Source organism: Carcharhinus amblyrhynchos, chromosome 19 (assembly GCF_965287045.1).
Source record: "Carcharhinus amblyrhynchos chromosome 19, sCarAmb.v2.hapA, whole genome shotgun sequence".
Lineage (NCBI taxonomy): Eukaryota > Metazoa > Chordata > Chondrichthyes > Carcharhiniformes > Carcharhinidae > Carcharhinus > Carcharhinus amblyrhynchos.
The window spans coordinates 46,484,248-46,505,471 of NC_137342.1; the positions used below are offsets into that span (position 1 = coordinate 46,484,248).

At 42.0% G+C, this 21,224-nt stretch overlaps 1 protein-coding gene across 1 annotated transcript in view; it reads right to left on the reverse strand.

Annotated features, from left to right (window-relative positions):
* Nucleotides 1–21,224, reverse strand: part of itih2 (inter-alpha-trypsin inhibitor heavy chain 2) — a 79,718-nt gene that overhangs the window by 15,475 nt on the left and 43,019 nt on the right. Inside the window, exons 12-17 of the mRNA XM_080207908.1 lie at nucleotides 20,176–20,357; nucleotides 18,552–18,734; nucleotides 13,545–13,684; nucleotides 12,141–12,313; nucleotides 4,999–5,130; nucleotides 1,864–1,977 (exon numbers count right to left, since the gene is read on the reverse strand). Of these exons, the coding sequence (XP_080064034.1) occupies nucleotides 1,864–1,977; nucleotides 4,999–5,130; nucleotides 12,141–12,313; nucleotides 13,545–13,684; nucleotides 18,552–18,734; nucleotides 20,176–20,357 (924 nt within the window). The remainder of the gene's footprint in view (nucleotides 1–1,863; nucleotides 1,978–4,998; nucleotides 5,131–12,140; nucleotides 12,314–13,544; nucleotides 13,685–18,551; nucleotides 18,735–20,175; nucleotides 20,358–21,224) is intronic.

Here is a 21,224-nt window from a genome sequence, read left to right on the forward strand (position 1 = left end):
CCATCCGGACCAGGGGACTTATCTATTTTCAGCCCCTCAAGAATTTCCAGCACATCCTCTTTATCAACCGTAATACTGTCTATTTTACACCCCTGCAACCCAATGTCCTCCTCAGCTATATTCATGTCCCCCTGCGTGAACACCGAAGAGAAATATTGGTTCAATACTTCTCCAATCTCCTCCGGTTCCACACACAACTTCCCCCTGCTGTCTGTAACTGGCCCTAATCTTGCCCTGACCAACCTTCTGTTCTTGACATACTTATAGAACGCCTTAGGATTCTCCTTAATCCTATCAGCCAAAGTCTTCTCATGTCCTCTTTTAGCCCTTCTCAACTCACTCTTCAACTCCCTCCTAGCCAATCTAAAGCTTTCTAGTGCACTATCTGAGCCCTCCAATCTCATCCGGACATAAGCCTCCTTTTTCTTTTTAACCATCGACTCAACTCTTTTAGTGCACCACGGTTCCCTAGATCTACCAAATCCACCATGCCTGACAGGGACATACCTATCAAGGACTCGCAGTAGCTGCTCCTTGAAAAAACTCCACATTTCAGACGTTCCCAGTCCCTGTAATCCCCTAATCCAATCCATGCGTCCTAATTCACTCCTGATAGCCTCATAATCGCCCTTACCCCAGCTAAAATTGCTGACCCGAGGTTCATGCCTATCTCTTCCCATCACTAAGGTGAACGTAACCGAATTGTGGTCACTATCACCAAACACTATCACATGTGACAACAATAAATCAATTCAAATTTAAAAATCTGTGCCATGCATGACTGATATTTATTATTTAGACACCTCCAGGTGAGCTTACTTTGATTCAGAACTTTGCACTCATGACAAGCAAAATTCTTGCATTAATAAGAAATGAAAACATTTTATTTTGTGCTAACCCTGAAAATATTACATCCAAATTGTAGGTGATTATGTCATAAATATTTCCCAGTTTCATTTTGGATTCTGGCTTCTTCTGCACAATCCCAAACCACAATTGCCCAGATTTTCCCCTTGTCTTCTGCCCCTTCTCTGTGATTTGTGTATTATCATCAACAGAAAAAGCAAACACACTATTCCCGTTCCTCCCATTGAACCACAACCCCCCATCCCCAGACCCAATGAACAAAGATTACCAGCTGCTCACTTTGTGTAAACAGCATTTAAGGGAAAACTCTCACTCGTATCAAGCCCAGTTTGTTCAATAATCCCACGGTGTCCCTCATCTGATGTCTTTGTTGAATGGCCTCTTTAGCCTTGGCTGGTAACTAATTCAATGTCGCCTCTTCCAGGATCATCAAAATGCAAATCCCTTCCTCGCAAGTGGAAGAATTGATCTCTCACAGTGGCAGGGTGGTTAGCACTGCTGCCTCACAGCGCCAGGGACACAAGCTCAATTCCTGACTTGGGTCATTATTTGTGCAGGGTCTGCACAGTGTCTGCATGGATGTGCTCCCGTTTCCTCCCACAGTCTGAAAGATGTGCTCTTTACATACATTGGCCATGCTAAATTCTCCCTCAGTGTACCCGAACAGGTACCGGAATGTGGCGACTCAGGGATTTTCACAGTAGCTTCATTGCAGTGTTAACGTAAGCCTACTTGTGACACTAATAAACTAAAATCTTCTTTAAAAAAAGTCTACCCCACATGAAATAAAATATTACTCTGTTTAGACTCCATAGTGTTTATCTTTAAAATGAAAGAAATTTGAGTAACAGTTTATTATTATTGTGCCTTATCCCGAATCATAAATTTCATTACAAAACTGTGCACAATCAATTATTTCCACGTAACAATGAGTTCAAAATAGGGGTTAAAAAAAGTAGCATTTCAAAAGAGTAAGCTGCTTGTTTTTTCTGTTACCTTTGATTGGATCTGACACCAAGCTGAGGATTTTTCCAGGCTGTGGGTTAATATTGAAGCAAACGTCCTGTTTACTCTTGGGCAGGTGAATGATGAAGTGTGGGTCATTTTCAACTAAATAGGAAGGATACATTAATAGTTATTAAACAGGTTTTCCAGCAGCATACAATCAGTGTGTGACTTCTTGCATTTGGTAGAGACAGAGGTTTACAGCATAGAAACAGGCTCAACTTGTCTGTGCCGCCCTGTTTCTTTAAATCCCTAAGCTAGTCCCAATTGCCCTCATTTGGCCCGTATCACTCTATACCCATCGTACCCACGTAACTGTCTAAATGCTTTTTAAAAGACAAAATTGTACCTGCCTCTACTACTATCTCCGGTAGCTTGTTCCAGACACTCACCATCCTCTGTGTGAAAAAAATCACCCCTCTGGATCCTTTTGTATCTCTCCCCTCTAACCTTAAGCTTATGCCCTCTAGTTTTAGACGCCCCTACCTTTGAGAGAAGATACTTCCTATCTAGCTGATCTATGTCCCTCATTATTTTATGGACCTTTATAAAATCACCCCTAAACCTCCTTTCCGTCAGAGAAAAAAGTCCCAGTCTATCCTGCCTCCTTATAATGCAAACCATCAAGTTCTGGTAGCATCCTAATAAATCTTTTCTGCACTGTTTCTAGTTTAATTATATTCTTTCTATTATAGAGTGACCAGACCTGTACACGGTACAATGGAAGTTAGCAAAATGTATTCACATAACATAACTGTATAGCTATATAATATTTAGTATATAGCACAGCAGTAAACAGAAGGTTAAACTGGCTGAGATGAAACTTTTCCCATCAGGGACAATGTTAAGGGCTTTGACAGTAGGATTGGGTAGAGAAGGCAATTTAATGAGGGGATAGGAGATAGACCTTTCCATGGTCCACCCCTCGCCCACTCCAATTCCCTTGGCAGGCAGGACAGTAAAATTCCAGCCATTTCTCACCTGAGTTTTCATAAACATGCTTCCAGTAAGTGTATCTCATCAGCCATGGGAAGCAGGAACACTGTCTGGTTATTCCCATTCTTCACCCAGGTACATTCAGGCCAATTATAACTTTCATCGCTTGCCCAAGCTACATCAACCAAGCTGGTAGAGACCTGGAATTAAATACCTTACTCTCCAGGTTTGTATCGATTAACTATTCAGTCCAACACATCAGTACAAAAGATCAGGTGTTTTCTTTCACCTTCATACAAGCCAAGCTGTCACAAAGCAATGATGTGGAGATACTGGCGTTGGACTGGGGTGGGCACAGTAAGAGGCCACACAACGCCAGGTTAAAGTCCAACAGGTTTAATTGGAATCACGAGCTTTGAGCACTGCTCCTTCATCTGCACTCACCTGAAGAAGCATCACTCCAAAAGCTCATGATTCCAAATAAGCCTGTTGGACTTGAACCTGGTGTTGTCAGACTTCTTACTATCACAAAGCAGGTGAGAGTGAGCCCAGACCTGGGAGGGTGAGGGACAGCAGAGATCCTTTCCCTCACAGAATTCGAGGAGGTTACAGCTGATCTTGGTGGGAGGACGGGGATCGATCCTGTGATGACGTAGAGACTGATGTGGAGTTTCTGGTGTTGGACTGGGGTAGGCACAGTAAGTAGTCTCACACACCAAGTTAAAGTCCAACAGATTTATTTGGAATCACACGTTTTTCGAGCATTGCCCCTGCATCTGCATTCACCTGCTACCAAATAAACCTGTTGGGCTTTAACCTGGTGTTGTGAGACTGCTTACGATGGCTGGCCTGTATGGATCACAGCTCCATCACTTCATCAAATCCCAATAATCAAAGTGGGTGAAATACCTTCAGTTCATACACTAATACACTTGGCAACACAGGTGGCTAAGGTGATTAAGAAGCATATGGCTTGCTTGCCTTCATTAGCCAGGGCATTGAGTTGGGAAATCATATTGCAGCTGTACAAAACCTTGGTTAGGCCACATGTGGAGTATTGCATGCAGTTCTGGCCTCCACATTATGAGAAGGATGTAGAAGCTTTGGAGAGAGTGCAAAGAAGATTCAGCAGGAACCTGGTCTCGAGGGTGTTGGCTATGAGGAGAGGTTGAATAAACTAGGATCGTTTTCACTGGAAAGACAGAGGCTGAGGGGAGACCTGATAGAGGTCTACAGAATTAAGAGAGGCATAGACAGGGTAGATAGTCAAAGGCTTTTTCACTGGATGGAAGTATTAATTATAAGGGGAGGTCCACAGGTTCAACGTGAGACTGGGAAAGTTTAAAGGAGATGTGCAGGAGAAGTTTTTTTTTTACGCAAGAGTGGTGGGTGCCTGGAATACACTGCCAGCAGAGGCCGTGAAAACAGACACATTAGCAACATTTAAGAGGCATCTGGATGGGTACATGAATAGGGAGAGAATTGAGGGATATGGGCCGAGTAAGGGCAGAAGGTTCTTTTTTAGTTCAGGCATCATGATTGGCACAGGCTTGGGGGGCTAAAGGGCCTTTTTCTGGGCTGTACTTTTCTTTGCTCTTTCTTAACACACTGTCTTGAGGGCACCAATAGCCAGGCAGCTGCCCAAGCTCCCACAGCATGCCTGACACTGAGGGGGACTCATGATGGTTCATCACAGTGCTCACCCATACCCTCCACTAGCGCAGAAACATACCCCTCTGCAATAGTGGGACACAGGGATAGCTCAGGTTTCCAGCACTCAGGAGAACTATCCTCCATGTCCTGACCAATTATCTCTCAATCAACATCATAGAAAAGCAGACTGATCCTCATCATATCATTGGGGGAGCTAGCTGGTCTCAAATCAGCAGCCATATTTCTTATAACACTGACTACATGTTAAAACATTGACTGTATAGCACTTTGAGGTGGTTGTAAAGGGTGCTATATGAACACAAATCTTTCTTTCTTTAGTTCTACAGGTGATTCTTAAGAATTGCAAAAAACAGAAGGCATGATGAACGTTCTGGTATCATTATGTATCCTTTACCTACTGTGCCACCAAATCACATTGAAGTTTTAATACAGTTTTTTTAAAGTTAATCCAGATGGGGGGAAATGAACTGTTAGTAAGATTATCCATGATATCAGTGACATGTACATGATTATTACCTGACGTGACAGGACCTTTCAATCCTACTTTTGATTCAGTTGCAGGGCCAATTTGTTGCTGAGGTAGAGGCGTAGCTATGCTCTGAGCCCAAGTTGGAATGCTTGCTGGCTTCTTCCCAATAATAGGGGTTCCTGCAGAGTACCAAATCAGAGTAAATCATTTGCTAAGAAATTCCACCTAGAAGTCATTTTGTGAAAGTGTGATTGCTACAGTTGAGATGCAGCCAGTGAAACCATAAGACCATAAGACAAAGGAGTAAAATTAGGCCACTCGGCCCATCGAATCTGCTCCATTATTCAATCATGGTTGATATTTTTCTCATCCCCATTCTCCTGCCTTTTCCCCATAACCCCTGATCCCCTTATTAATCAAGAGCCTATCTATCGCTGTCTTAAAGAAACTCAATGACCCGGCCTCCACAGCCTTCTGCGGCAGAGTTCCACAGATTCACCACCCTCTGGCTGAAGAAATTCCTCCTCATCTCAGTTTTAAAAGATTCGTCCCTTTAGCCTGAGGTGAAGAGGAATGGACAAGGTGGGGAATGAGAGAATGTGGTTGGTGAAAGTGGAAGAATTGTTATTTTATAATAGAACATAGAACATAGAACAGCGCAGAACAGGCCCTTCGGCCCACGATGTTGCGCCGACCAGCTTTTTTAAAAAAAAACACTAACCCACTAATCTAAACCAATCCCATTTCGTCCATAAACCTATCCACAGATCTCTTAAACGCCCCCAAACTAGGCGCATTTACAACTGCAGCTGGCAGGGCATTCCAGTCCCTCACCACCCTCTGGGTAAAGAACCTACCCCTGACATCAGTCCTATAACTACCCCCCCTTAATTTAAAGCCGTGCCCCCTCGTGCTAGCTTTCTCCATCCTAGGAAAAAGGCTATCACTATCCACCCTATCTAAACCTTTAATCATCTTATATGTTTCAATAATGGTCACGAAAACCCACAGACTTAATCATAACAAATGAACCAGCCATTCATTCCTGTGTATAACTGAGTGGACATTGATAGTATTTTGATGCTTTGAAAACAAATTCAATCATTCGTTCCTCTGTTTAAAAGAGGCTGATACCAAGGTGGGAAGTTCCATTTCTTAAACAGATTTCCAGCTGAGGCAAGAATATTTGTGTGTAGCTCACTGGCTGCAATAGCAGGATTTTCCCACCGCATTGTTGGGTACTCTGTACACAAATGATCTGCAGGCATGGCTCACGCAGTCACGCTGGTGTGGCAGAGCTGTTGAAGGTCAGCAACACTGGCCCCCTTTTGAAAGGGTGCCCCGATCTCTGATATGAAATAAGGAACTCCATTGCCACCGACCCCCACATAAATGGAAACCCCTGCAAACGCACAAGGGAGGTGTCCACAGGGACATGGGGAACCTGCCACATCTCCCCCCAACCACTACCGCCCCAATGGACCCCCCAGATGGTTCCTCTTTTGGCACCACCTCTTGGCACTGCCTCTGCCACTTCCCCGGTGGTCAATGCCAGGGGGCAGTGCCAAGGTGCTAGGATACTGTCCAGGCATGTTCGTCCCCACCGTCACCGCCCCCCACCCCAGGAGTTATACCTGTGTGCTCCTGGTTGCTCCTTTTGCCTGGTTCATGTTTTGCAAAACTTGTTGCAAACCTCGCTAACATAATGTCACATTGTGGAAAAGGGAATTTCTACCATGGTCAGACAATGGTAACTCTTTAATGAGTTGTTAATTTACTGACATGAGGTTTCCAACCTTTCTGGTTTTCTGATTACCGCTATATTTTGCGCCCATATCATAGTTTGCGCTCACACCAGGCATAGGTACAAAATCATGGTCTACATTTTACGTTGTTAAACAAACAGTACCAAAGCTGATTAATTCTGGTCGCTGGGTTAACATTGTCAGGTACCTTTCCAAACAATTCTTGCACAGAGAATTTTGGAATGATAAAAATGCTGAAAATAAAAATAAAAACACAAAGGCCACACACTAATAAATAAATTATTTCTGTTCTGCTGAAGGATACCCTTCAACACTCAGGTGTTGACAGAGCAACTTTGTATTTTCACTATTAAGCATCTTTAGTTCAGAGGCAAGTTTTGTACCATAATAAGTCTTCAGTGAAAGAAGTTCCTTCACCAGAATCCCTTTATTTACAGTTCCAAAAGCAGTACACAGAGTGCTAACAGCCAGGAGTCTACCTTCAGGAGTGCCAGATGAACTGACAGTCCCAGTTAAATAGAAGGAAAAAACTCCCTGATTAGTCCATCAATTGACTCCCCAGTCAGGGAGTTCATATTCCATTAGGCCCACCTCAATGGCCTGATTGAAGTCATTACACATGCATTGTAAAGTTAGAGTGATTCCTTCTAGTGCTTATTCCATATTTGACTTTATTTTACAAAGCCTCATTACAAAAGCGCTGATATTTGCTTCTGGAAAGTGCTTGGAAGTTAAGAATGTGTTTATGCCGATCTATATTACTTGTGGAAGAGAAACAATGGATTCTTCACTCTTCATTGGACATGGTAACATCAAGTGTGGAATTGTTCCAGAAATCAGCAAGATCCAATTCTGCGTGGTTAACGTGGCGTTTGGGCTGCTAATGGCAGCGGAAGTGTTTTATTTGAAAATGTAGAGGCATGGGTTTTGTTGGTGGCTGGCACCTGGTTCGCTCCCCCTGCCATAATCTCAGCACTTCAATAATCCGCTGTGCAGGCTTGCAGTTAACACCAACTCCACATCACCACCCATCCCCTCCCCCCTGCGCGAAGAAATGGAGGCATTCCTCCAGCCTGGGTGCACTGAGCTCCGAGTTCATAGAATCATAGAGTCCCATTTGGCCTATCAGGTCTGCAGCAAATCGCCAACAGAGCATCTCAACCAGACCCTAACCTTGTAACCCCATGTAATTACCCTGTTAATCTACCCAACCTGGTACACTAAGGGACAATTCACATTGCCAATCCACCTAACCCGCACAACGTCTTTGGAGTGCAGGAGGAATCTGGAGAACCACGCAGACATGGGGAGAATGTGCAAACTCTGCACAAGGCCAGAATTGAACATGGGCCCCTGGCACTGTGAAGCAGCAATGCTAACCACTGTGCCACCATACCACCCCAAAGTCCAGTCACACATTGTGGCATTCAATACATTGCTTCACTGTCGGAATTAAATTTGATGTTGGAAGGGAGTGTGGGTGTGGGGGTGTGGAGATGATGCCAGCTCATAGGCTTGTTAGTGATATGCAAATATGTTATAACGTAATTCCTAATATTGCACGCTGTCTTGCGCTGATAGGGGAGCAGGAACATTCTCATCCTGCGTATACCTTCTGGGAAGCCTGTCTAAGGCCTTCTAGTGATATTTTCCATTTGAAACACAAATATTCCCACCACAAGCGGCAGCAGACCATTCCAGCTAAAGCAGGAGAGGAACATTGTAATTGGTCTGATATACATCTTTACCACCTATGGATATGGTGGCATATAGTTAGTAGGCACAGAGTAGGCTAGGATTGTGAAAGTTTCAAAACAAAATCCAATTTTTACTGTTTTAAGAGACAGTTCTTTAGGATAAGAAGCTTTTGAGTTATGATAAGTTTGAAGTTGCTTCTAGGATAAAAAGCCAGTGTTCTGATCATTATTGATACAAAGATGCCTAGGTTAGGTGGATTGGTCATGTTAAATTGTCCCTTCGTGCCCCAGGATGTGTGGTTTAGGAAGGTTAGCTGAATAAATAACCTGGGGTTTGACAAAGGGTCACCTGGACTCGATACGTCAGCTCTTTTCTCTCCTTACAGATGCTGCCAGGCCTGCTGAGATTTCCCAGCAATTTCTCTTTTGGTTAAATAACATGGGGTTATGGGGATAGAGCCGACTTGATGGGCCGAATGGCCTCCTGCATCGCACTCTGTGGTGATGATGATGATGAATAAACTGTAGTTCATACAGCTCCTTACTGTGTTATTTATGATGATATGTTGATTATACCCGCAGACAATCAGAGGTCACATCAGTTATGTTTTCAATGTGGCTTAGTTAATCACCCATAATTTGCCATTGTTACAGAAATCTTCAAAAATTATGTTAATTACCTTCTTAATTGTGGTAATTATTTGTTCTCTTATGGCGAACATACACGGTTTCAGTGCTCTGCATTCCTCCGACCTTTCTGTCATAAGAACTAATATTGAGCTTGTGACGATTTACATTGGGTTGTTATATATGAGAAAGTGCTCTGACGGTTATTTTAAATTGAGGGAAAACCTGAGGAAAGCACTTCAAAAAATATATTTGGCATCTTTCAGACATAGGGGCCCAACTTGCTGTTAGGCCATCCAGCATTCTGTTGCTGCCTCAGATGAACTCCATCTGAGTGCCTGCAGCTGATGAGTTTTGCCCAGTGCTGGAGCCAATAACCAACCCTGGGGAAAGTTACAAACTGTGGCCAGGGGGCCGAGTGCAACAACGATTACAGCAACAACTGCAGAATTTTTTTTAAAAAATTCATTTGAGATGTGGCTGTTGCTGATGGCCAGCATTTATTACCCATAATATTTATTTATTAGTCACAAGTAAGGCTTACAATGGAGTTACTGTGAAATTCCCCTAGTTGCCACAGTCCAGTGCCTGTTCGGGTCAACGCATCTGACCAGCACGTCTTTCAGAATATGGGAAGAAACTGGAGCACCCGAAGGAAGCCCATGCAGATACGGGGAGAACGCCACACAAACAGTGACCCAAGCTGGGAATCGAACCCGGGTCCCTGGCGCTGTGAAGTAGCAGTGCTAACCACTCTGCTACCATGCCACCTTGCATCCTAGTTACCCTTGAACTGAATGGTTTCCTAGGCCAGCTCAGAGGGCAGTCAACCAGATTTCTGTAGTCGCAGATAAGAATGGTAGATTTCCTTCCCTCAAGGGCATTAGTGAACGAGATGTGTTTTTCCAACAATCGACAATGGTCTCATGATCATCAGTAGATTCTTAATTCCAGATTTTAAAAAAATTGAATTCAAATTTCACTGTCTGCTGTGGCAGGATTCAAACCTGAGTTCCCAGAACACTAATTTCTGGAATAATAATCTAGTGATAATACCACGAGGCCATTGCCTCCCCCAGTGGCAACTGTGACAACGAGTGACAAACATATTGGGAACTTTGGTTATAATTAACCACAGATGCAGCTTAAAAGGCTGCAGTGAGTCATGACCTGGCCTATAAACTGTAAGCTGACATTTCCTGCATTGAGATAAGGATAGTTGCTTGGACTATGATAGACACATGCCGGAGCCATTATTATCACCACATATAGCGAGTTTATGAAACTTAAATGCAGCTTGGTATAAACATTTGGGAGAAGTTTACGAAAAGCTCCATTGGCCATAATCAAACATTGTGATTGGTTTCTGATGATATCATTGGCTGAGTGCCAAAGAACTTTCTGGAAGATTAGGAAAGTTTGAGTTTCAGCCTTTGACTCCAGCAATAACACAAGACCCACCATCACAAGTGTGTCCTGGAGAACATCTTCAAGAGAAGACAAAAGAACCACGAGGAGAGATCCATATCGGAAGGGCATGGGGAAGTGATGGCCTAGTGGTATTATTGCTAGACTATTAATCCAGAAACTCAGCTAACGTTCTGGGGACCTGGATTCGAATCCCGCCACAGCAAATGAATTCAATAAAGATTGTCGGAAAAAGCCATCTGGATCACTAATGTCCTTTAAGGAAGGAAATCTGCTGCCCTTACCTGGTCTGGCCTACATGTGATTCTGAAGCCACAGCAATGGTCAAGTGTAACTAGAGATGGGCAATAAATGTTAGTCCATCCAGAGATACCCATGTCCCACAAATGAAGGCAGAAAAAATTAGGTCATTTAGCTCACAAAACTGGGTCATATTCGCTTTCAGTTAAAAGTTGAGTGTTAAAGTTCAAGAGTTGAAGTGCAATGAGATAAAAGTGTTGCAACTGTTGTAAGCTGATGAGTTTGGTATCTAAAATGTTGAGATTTACATGGAAACAGGCCCTTCAGCCCAACTTGTCCATGCTGCCCTATTTTTTTAAAACCCCTAAGCTAATCCCAAATGCCCGCAGTTGACCCATATCCCTCTATACCTCTTGTACCCATGTAGCTATCTAAATGCTTTTTAAAAGACAGAATTGTACCTGTCTCTACTACTACATCTGGCAGCTTGTTCCAGACACTCACCATCCTCTGTGTGAAAAAAATGCCCTCTGGACACTTTTGTATCTCTCCCTTCTCACCTTAAACCTATGCCCTCTTAGACTCCACTACTTTTGGGAAAAGATTATGACTATCTACCTTATCTATGCCCCTCATTATTTTATAGATCCCTATAAGGTCATCCCTCAGCCTCCTATGATCCAGAGAAAAAAGACCCAGTCCATCCAACCTCTCCTTATAACTTAAACTATTAAGTCCTGACAGCATCCTAGTAAATCTTTTCTGCACTCTTCCTAGAATAATAATAATAATAAATAATAATAATAATAATAATAATAATAATAATAATAATAATAATAATAATATCCTTTCTATAATAGGGTGACCATAACTGCATACGGTTTTCTAAGTGTGGCCTTACCAATGTCTTGTACAACTTCAACAAGGCATCCCAACTCCTGTATTCAATGTTCTGACCAATGAAATCAAGCATGCCAAATGCCATCTTCACCACCCTGTCCACCTGCGACTTCACTTTCAAGGAGCTATGAACCCATATCCCTAGATCTCTTTGTTCTGTAACTCTCCCCAATGCCCTACCATTAACTGAGTAAGTCCTGCCTTGGTTCAATCTTCCAAAATGCATCATCTCGCATTTGTCTAAATTAAACTCCATCTGCCATTCGTCAGCCCACCGGCCCAATTGTTCAAGATCCCATTGCAATCGGAGGTAACTTTCTTCACTGTCCACTATGCCACCAATCTTGGTGTCATCTGCAAACTTGCTAACCATGCCTCTTATATTTCCATCCAAATCATTAATATAATTTAATTAATGTTTGATGAATGAAAGTTCGTTCAAGTGAATTTGAGTCCTGTCAAAGTACCTGGAAGGAGATTTAAGTTGAAAGCATGACTATAAAATGTTCCTCATGCTGAATGATAACGAACCTTTACAACATCCGTTCCTGGTGCTCTTTGGAGAATCTGCCAGCAGCTTCTGACCAGTTTCCTCACTTTCCACCAACATGGCCGTCACAGGAGTTACAAATTGGTGAACCAGTGCAAGACCCAAAATTTTGCTCGTGATGTTCCTCTTCTGTAAAGCTGACTGAGCCAACGCCCTGTTGTGAAAGGGAAATGGAGACAACTTTATGTGAATAAACCTTAGTGTCTGACAAAAAGGACAATCAACATAACACAGATGGACAATACCATCATGGTAAGAGTCTCACAACACCAGGTTAAAGTCCAACAAGCTTATTTGGAATTACGAGCTTTTGGAGTGCTGCTCCTTCATCAGGTGAGTGGAGGTTGGCTCACAAACTTGGCATACGTAAGCAAAGATAATTACAGATTGGAATGTGAAGAATGGTTGGAATGTGAGTCTTTACAGGTAATCAATGAGATTGGCGCGGCTTATCTCTGCGGCTCATCAATCGATAAGAGAGGGGATTAAGGGTTATGGGGAGAGGGCAGGAAAGTGGAACTGAGCAGCGACAGATCAGCCATGATCTTATTGAATGGCGGGGCAGGCTCGAAGGGCTAGATGGCCTACTCCTGCTCCTATTTCTTATGTTCTTATGTTCTTATGTCAAGCGCCATATACCGACACACATTCCAACCATTCTTCACATTCCAATCTGTGATCATTTTGCAATTTTGTCTTTGCCTATATATGTCATGTTTGTGAACAAATGTTAATAATGAGCAAATTAGCCATCATGTTCAGGAGGAAAAAGAGATACGTTGTGAGTTGGTGAATCATCAGAACTTGTGACCCAAGCTCAGAATTGAACCTGGGTCTTTGGTGCTGTGAGGTAGCAGTACTAACCACTGTGCCACCTCGCCTGCGTAACTCTTGGTTTTGGCCTCTTGCAGGGTTTTGTGTCCGTGTCAACATTGGCACTCGTGGTGAGTGCGGGTGCAAAATCTTAGCCAACATTTGTTCTCATTGGAGCGATGGAGGTTGAGGGGAGATCTGATAGAAGCCTACAAGATTATGAAAAGCATGGATAGCGTGGATAATCAGAAGCTTTTTCCCAGCGTGGAAGAGTGAATTACTAGGGGGCACAGGTTTAAGGTGCGAGGGACAAGTTTTAAAAGGAGAATAATGAGGCAGATTTTTTACACAGAGTGGTGGGTGTCTGGAACTCATTGCCAGGGGAGGTAGTGGAAGCAGATACAGGACTTTTAAGGGACGTCTTGACAAATACATGAATAAAATAGGAATAGAGGGATATGGTCCCCAGAAGTGTAGGGTGTTTTAGTTAAGTCAGGCAGTTTGGTCAGTGCAGGCTTTGTTCTTTGAGATGACCTTTCATCAGATAAGGTATGTTGACCAAGAATACTAACCTCTCAGCTAACAGCTGGTTAATTGTAAGATAGGCCCAAAGCTGCTTTGTAAACTCAGGAAGAACGTATTTCTGCTTAGCCAGACTCTTGTCGAGCTCATCCGTTGGCGAGTCTACTTCAAACGTGAGGTCATCATTTGCCTGAGAAAGAACAGAAAATGTAAAGAATGTGTCAGGGTTTCACATCAATGCATTATATTAATCTTGTTACATGTTAATAATCTGGAATTGCTTTGGAATGAATTCTGGTGGACTTTTACCAGCAACGTCCGCTCACAAGAATGAAACATTTTCTGTTGATGCCCTGAGATTTCTCCACAATGTTTTTACTGTCTTTGTGTTGTCATGTGCACTGTCTTCAATTTGCTGTGCTGTGCCCTGATTAAATTATCTATTCCAGTGCAAAAGATGAAAAATAAAACCAAATCTTTAAATCTAACTAGCAGTGTGATTACCAGATGATATATTTGTGATTAGGTTTCTTTAATCAAAAAAAATCAGACACATTGGGACAAAATAGAAACAATCTTTATTTGCAGCTTCCCTTCCCCAAAACACGTGAAAGGCACAGAAAGTGCTGCTTGGAAAGCATTGCAGTAAACAGAAATATACCTGAAAAGACTTCTTCACATGTTCAACTGAAATTTAAGAACATAAGAAATAGGAGCAGGAGTAGGCCATCCAGCCCTTCGAGCCTGCCCCGCCATTCAATAAGATCATGGCTGATCTGCCGCTGCTCAGTTCCACTTTCTTTGCTGGTTAAATAAAATCATTAGCTAGCTTGCTTTTAATAGTGAAATCACTGTATTAAAATAAATTTCACGCGCACATAAATACTCCATACATAGTGCTCAAATATTCACATGCAGTCCTGAATATTTATCACAGGTACATTCACGTGTGCACAATTTGCCTGCAATGTGTGATAGATTGTACAACTTGCTAACACTATTATTGTGAGCAAAGAACAAAGAAAATTACAGCACAGGAACAGGCCCTTCAGCCCTCCAAGCCTGCACCGACCATGCTGCTCGACTGAACTAAAATCCCCTACCCTTCCGGGGACAATATCCCTCTATTCCTGCCCTATTCATTTATTTGTCAAGTGCTCTACAATATGTTCCTTTTGCGTTGTGACCCTTTTCCCAGTTGTTTCCAGTTCCATTAATTCCTGTAGCTTTATTTAAGCTGCAGCTGGTGCCTTGTCCAGAGTTTTCCAGCTGAGGTTCGTGCCACAGTGTGGTTGTGGAATGAGCTACTGGGGTCACTAGCCCAAGGCAGTCCCAGGTCTGGCTGTGGGGCCCTTAAAAAGTACATTTTTTTTTGCCAGTGGCCATAGCCTAATCCAGTGAGGTCTGAGGCCCATTTTTCTGCAACATGGTAGGTGTCTGAGTTGTTTTTGTTTCTGTATCGCCGATACTTAAACCTCCACTAAACTCAACAATCCTCTCCCTCCACCACCGATTTTCAACTGTGAAGCAACAAAATGGAGACACAGTGGAGAAAAGTTTCAGAAGTATTGACTTAGTCCAAACTCTAGCTCCACAGAGTGAATTAGAAGGATTTAAGTAGACGGAAGTGAACTGAATATTAATGAGTTTTGTTATTTACTTATGGCTTTCTTGCATAAAGTGCACGTTAACAAATGCAAACTAATGATTAACACAACCATTTCTACTCAAGACAAACAGCAACTTTGAAATTGAGACAAATGCAAGCCAATGTAATGGACTGCCAAAAGCAGATATTTTTAGTTTTGGTGTCTGTAATACCTTAGGTGAGCAGTTCTGAAAATATAGAATCATAGAATTCCTACGGTGCAGAAAGAAGCCATTGGGCCCATCAAGCCTGCATTTACTTCGCTGACAAGAGTATCCTACCCTATCCCCGTAACCCCATGTATCTACGCCACTAATCCCTCTAACCTACACATCTTGGGACACAAAGGAGCAATTTAACCTAATCTACATATCTTTGGACTGTGGGAGGAAATCCAGAGGAAACCCACAAAGACAAGGGGGAAACGTGCAAATTGAATCCAGGTCCCTGGTGCTGTGAGGCAGCAGTGCTAACCACAGTGTCACTATGTGTCAATTCATAGCAAAAAGTCTGACAACACCAGGTTTTAGTCCAACCGATTTATTTGATAATACTCACAAGCTTTCGAGGGGACTGCCTCTTCGTCAGGTGAATGGAGAGTTCTCTCCATTCACCTGACGAAGAGGCAGTCCCCTCGAAAGCTTGTGAGTATTATCAAATAAATCGGTTGGACTAAAACCTGGTGTTGTCAGACTTTTTACTGTGTTTACGCCAGTCCAACGCCGGCATTCCCACATCATCAATTCATAGCAGCATAGCCAGTGTCAATTGATAAAACGTGTAAATTGGCATAGCAATACCAGATTAAACTCATTTAAACACAAAATGCCACTCACCCCATAGTTAAAATAATTAAGAACAAAACTGAAAGAAAGAGACTGTGGCATTTTAGTAGACGCAATTGCTAATATGTTGAACTAGTTCACACCAGCAATCACGAAAACTAATAGAATGGTGAGTTACAAAGCCAGCACTGTAGAATACAAACCAGAGGAAGTCATGACTAAGCAGTATAGTTCTCTGATCAGGGTGCACCTTGAACATTTTGCCTAAAAGTCAGACAGGGTATGGAGAATAGCTAAAAATGCTGATCCCTCTGTCACAGAGCTGAATTGAAAGGAATATCTTCAGAGACTTGGGCTTGTCAGACAATCTAGGCTATCCTAACTTAAATGGTAAGAATAGGTTAACAAGATGCAAGCAAGAGGAAGTTAAAGACTGATGTCAATAAATTGTTCTTTAATTTTATCAGACACATCATGAATTATGGCACAAGTGTTATTAATATGAAGTGATTTGGTTGCTGACTAATACAAGTCTATGAAAAATATTCCTCTGCTCATCCCACATTCTTAATTATTTGGTAGCTTCTGTAATTTTATATATCCCACTTAAAAATAAGATATTCAAAATGATATATTTGGTAGGTTATTGCTATTAAACCTTATTTTTCAGACCAAAACTATTCAAATTATATTCAGTTTGTTTCCTATCACCTGACACATTAACAACCCAATTTACAACTCCGCTGTGAATCGTACAAATATCCATTTTCTCTGAAATTTTTTGTTGAAATTTGAATTGTTTAAAACAGTCCAAAGCTTCAAGTTTAAGATGAATTATTGCTGAAAATCTCAGACAATAATCTAGATGATTAAACAACTAAAAAAGTTCAGACCTATCCTGCTTGCACTCCAGATTTATACCCACCTCACTTATAGGTAGTACGTACTCTAAGGTTACTATATACATTTATGGCTTTTCATCATTTCCTGCTGCCTTTTGCCAAGTATCTTGGTCTTTGCCAATTTTTCCCATTTAGTTCATATTTAGTCATAATGATACATGGAAACAGGCCCTTCAACCCAACTCATCCATGTCAATCAGGTTTCCTAAACTGAACGAGTCCCATTTGCCTGCATTTGGTCCATATCCCTCTAAACCTTTCCCATCCATGTACCTGTCCAAATGTCTTTTAAATGTTGTAATTGTATCCGCCTCTACCACCTCCTCTGGCAGCTCATTCCATACATGCACTTCCTTCTGTTTGAAAAAGTTGCCCCTCAGGTCCCTTTTAAATCTTTCCCCTCTCACCTTAAACCTGTGCCCTCGAGTTTTGCACTCCCCTTACCCTGGGAAAAAGACCTTGGCTATTCACCTTATATATGCCCCTCATGATTTTATAAACCACTATAAAAGGTCATCCTCTTCCTCTGGTGACACGGTAGCACAGTGGTTAGCACTGCTACTTCACAGTGCCAGGGACCTGGGTTCGATTCCTGGCATGGGTCACTGTCTGTGTGGAGTTTGCAAGTTCTCCATGTATCTGCATGGGTTTGCTCCTGTTTCCTCCCACAGTCTGAAAGACGTGCAGATTAGGTGCATTGACTCAAACAGGCACTGGAGTGTGGCGACGAGGGGAATTTGACAGTAACTTCATTGTGGTGTTAATGTAAGCCTTTCTTGTGACTAATAAATAAACTTTACATCCCAGGGAAAAAGTCCCAGTCTATCCAGTCTCTCTTATAATTCAAATCTTCCAATCCCAGTTATACATTTTAGGTTCAAACACTTAGGTGACTTGTGTTGGTATTTCAGTTGAAGTATTTCACTGCTAGTGGTACCATCATTTGGATGAACAAAGAACAGTACAGCACAGGAACAGGTCTTTCGGCTCTCCAAGCCTGCGCCAATCAGGATGTTTGCCAAAACTAAAACCTTATCCACTTTCGGAGTCCTCATCCTTCCATTCCTGGCCTATCCATGTATTCGACTAGTTGCCCCTTAAATGCTACTTTTGTACCTGAGATGATAAACCAAGTTCCTGTCTATCTGTTCAAGTTAATATGGAGGTACTGGTCGCAGAAGAACAAAGAGTTAATTTAGTGCCCTGACTACATAGCGACAATTGCTAAATTCCATCATGTAATTCATTGTAATAGCACTTTGGCTGTTTTAACATTGTTAACAACTGCAAGCTTAAATTCCTTTCATCTTCTTCCTGCATCCTTTCCTAATTTCTCACTCCCTTTCCTCATTTCTTGTCGTTTGTCCATTGTTTCTCACCTTCCTTCTGTTACTTACTCATTCCCACGTTCTCTCTCCACATCTTCAGCCCACCCTTCGCTCTTTATGTTGACTTTTCATTTTATTGTCAGCGCACAGTTGAGAAATGAACTTGTGTTAAGAATGGGGCTAATGAGCATATTGTTACTGTATCCTTGTTGTGTTAGGAGCTTTAACAGACTGCAACTCACTAAAAAACATTTATGTGAAGTGAAGTATAATCTCTACTGGAAATTTTGGGCTAAACATGCAACAAGTAATTGTTACAACTGCAAGAACTAGGTTATATTTATCAAGTTTCAAACAGTTGTGCTGAGATCAGTGTGTTGCTGTGTGCACTTACTGAAGATGCTGTCACCAGGCATTTTATATTTGAAGGCTCCTTCTTTGCTAATTTTCCTGCCACAATTAGCTCAGAACCGCTGAAATACTTGTCAAACCGATCCTGTGTCACATCTGTCACATCGTCACCATAGTGTATTTCGATCTTTCTCAGCAATGGAGTGGCCACTTCTTCATAGAAATCCTGTCATTCACAATTAGAACCACAGTCTGGTAACTAAATTGGACTTGAACTTTTCAACACATCAATACGGTGATATCATCCAGAATGAATTGTGCCAGAAGGGGGTTCTTTAGGAATAGTAGGGCCCAACCTGTCGTATTAGTAAGAGGACTGGAAAATCGAGTGACAGATACTCCAATGTACACCCCCATGGAGTGGTAAGCCACCCTTTGCTTAGTTGGAGGTGAGTTATGCTGTCAAGTGTTGACCTTGCATTTGCCCCTCCACATAGATTATTACAAGTGGACAACCTCCCAGCATATCCAGGAAGGTGATTTTTTTTTCTTTCATCTTTCATGAGATGTGGGAGTTACTGGCAAGGCAAGCATTTGTTGCCCATCCTAATTGCCCTCAAACTGAGTTCAGCTCAGAGTCAACTACACAAAGTACATTGCTGTGTGTCTGGACTCACATGTTGGCCAGACCAGGTAAGGATGTCAGATTTCCTTCTTTAAAGGATATCAGATAGGCTTTTACAACAATCAACAATGGTCTCATAGTCACCATTAGACTTTATGTCCAGATTTTTATTGAATTCAAATTTCACCATCTTCCATGGTGGGTTTCAAACTTGGGTCCCCAGACCATTACTCTGGCTCTCTGGATTACTAGTCCAGTGACAATACCCCTAACACCATTGCTTCCCCTATTTGGATTTGGAATGGATTAGACAGGGAGACCGTGAACAAATTCTCTTTGGAGCAAAGATATCCTTATAACAAAATAACCTCGAAATAGGATACAACTTTGAAGTGCAAAAATAGAAGAACCAGTAAAGGAATGGAAAGAATAATAAAGCACATAGTTAAAAGAAAGTAGATCAGACTAAAAAAACTCCAATTTTCACTTAGATAAAAGCAAATTAGTGATGTTGGAATCTGAAACAAAAACAGAAAATGCAGGAAAATCTCAGCAGGTCTGGCAGCATCTGTGGAGAGAGAAGAGAGCTTGAAGCCTGAATTTGTGTCTGAATGACCAAGAACGAAGGGTCATCCTGACTTGAAATATTAGCTCTATTCTCTCTCCACAGATGCTGCCAGACCTGCTGAGATTTTCTAGCATTTTCTGTTTTCATTTGATGCTTGCCAATGTAAAACTGTAAAAGTTATACAAAGGAAATGACTTGGGGTGAAATTATGATTCTTACCATCAATTTGCCCAAGAGAAATGTCTCTAATGCAACCATGAGTATATTTTTTTGACTAATTAGGGATAATGAATCTGTCACAGTGCATCTTAAGGTTAATTGCAACATCAACCCTTTCACCACTGAGAAAGAAATGTTGGAGGAAAGAATTGGATTTACTGTCCACAACTGAACTGACACGGAAAACAGAAGCAATGGGAGTTAAAAAATCAGAAGCAAAGGAGCCTTCACTGATTGTTATTAGTAGTGCATTACCATCAGCTGACTGGATGCATTGACATTTGCGTGAATGCGCCGAGCTACTCCTCGGTTTTCGAGAGCTATCCTTTCCAGAAAGTCATAGTCCACGTCAAAACCAATTCCGAGGCAGTAGAGGGAGAAGTCTTCCTGCATTTGCCTTCTGACATTCCTTTGTATGTTGCTCAGTTTAATTTCACCTGCATATTAAAGTCAAATTCTAAAAATCTGGACTCCATCTTTGCATTTTTAAAATATACAAATGTATGTGCAGAGAGAATTCATCACTCGTTAATAGTCATTATCTTTGAATGGAAGAGAAAGACCTACAGCTACATAGCTCATCCCATTTAACCTTTGAAGGGTCATCCAGATTTGAAACATTGGCTCTATTCTCTCTCCACAAGTAGGATCATAGGACCCTTACAGTACAGAAAGAGGCCATTTGGCCCATTGAGTCTGTACTGACCATAACCCAACACAGGTCCATCTCCTATAACCCCATATATTTGCCCTGCTAATCCCCCTGGCACTAAGTGTTAATTTAGCATGGCCAATCAACCTAATCCACATATTTTTAGACTGTGGGAAGAAACCCATGCAGCGAGGGGACAAAGTGCAAATTCTGCTCAATGACTTGAAGCTGGATTTGAACCTGGGTTCCGGGTGCTGTGAGGTAACAGTGCTTACCGTTGTGCCACAGTGGCACAAAGGTTAGCACTGTCAGACCTGCTGAGTTTTCAGCATCTTCTGTTTTTATTCAAGATACTAGGGTGAATTTGCATAAAATAATATTGGTGTATAAATATTATTAACACAGACTCATGGGAGCGCAGAACTTAGGTGTTGCTACAAAGAAGAAGCTTGTCAAAGCTTTTCAAATTGTACTCATCAGGGCATCACCACTCATCCTGTGAATTTGTCCTGAGTGCAAGATGGAAAACTTTGAGAGCATGTTTCTTTTTTCAGCAATTTTAACATATCTTTGCATGTCAATAACCGACCGTACAATATTTACCTATGGGATATTTGCTAGCTGGAATAACACCTTAGACCAAGCTAATTCT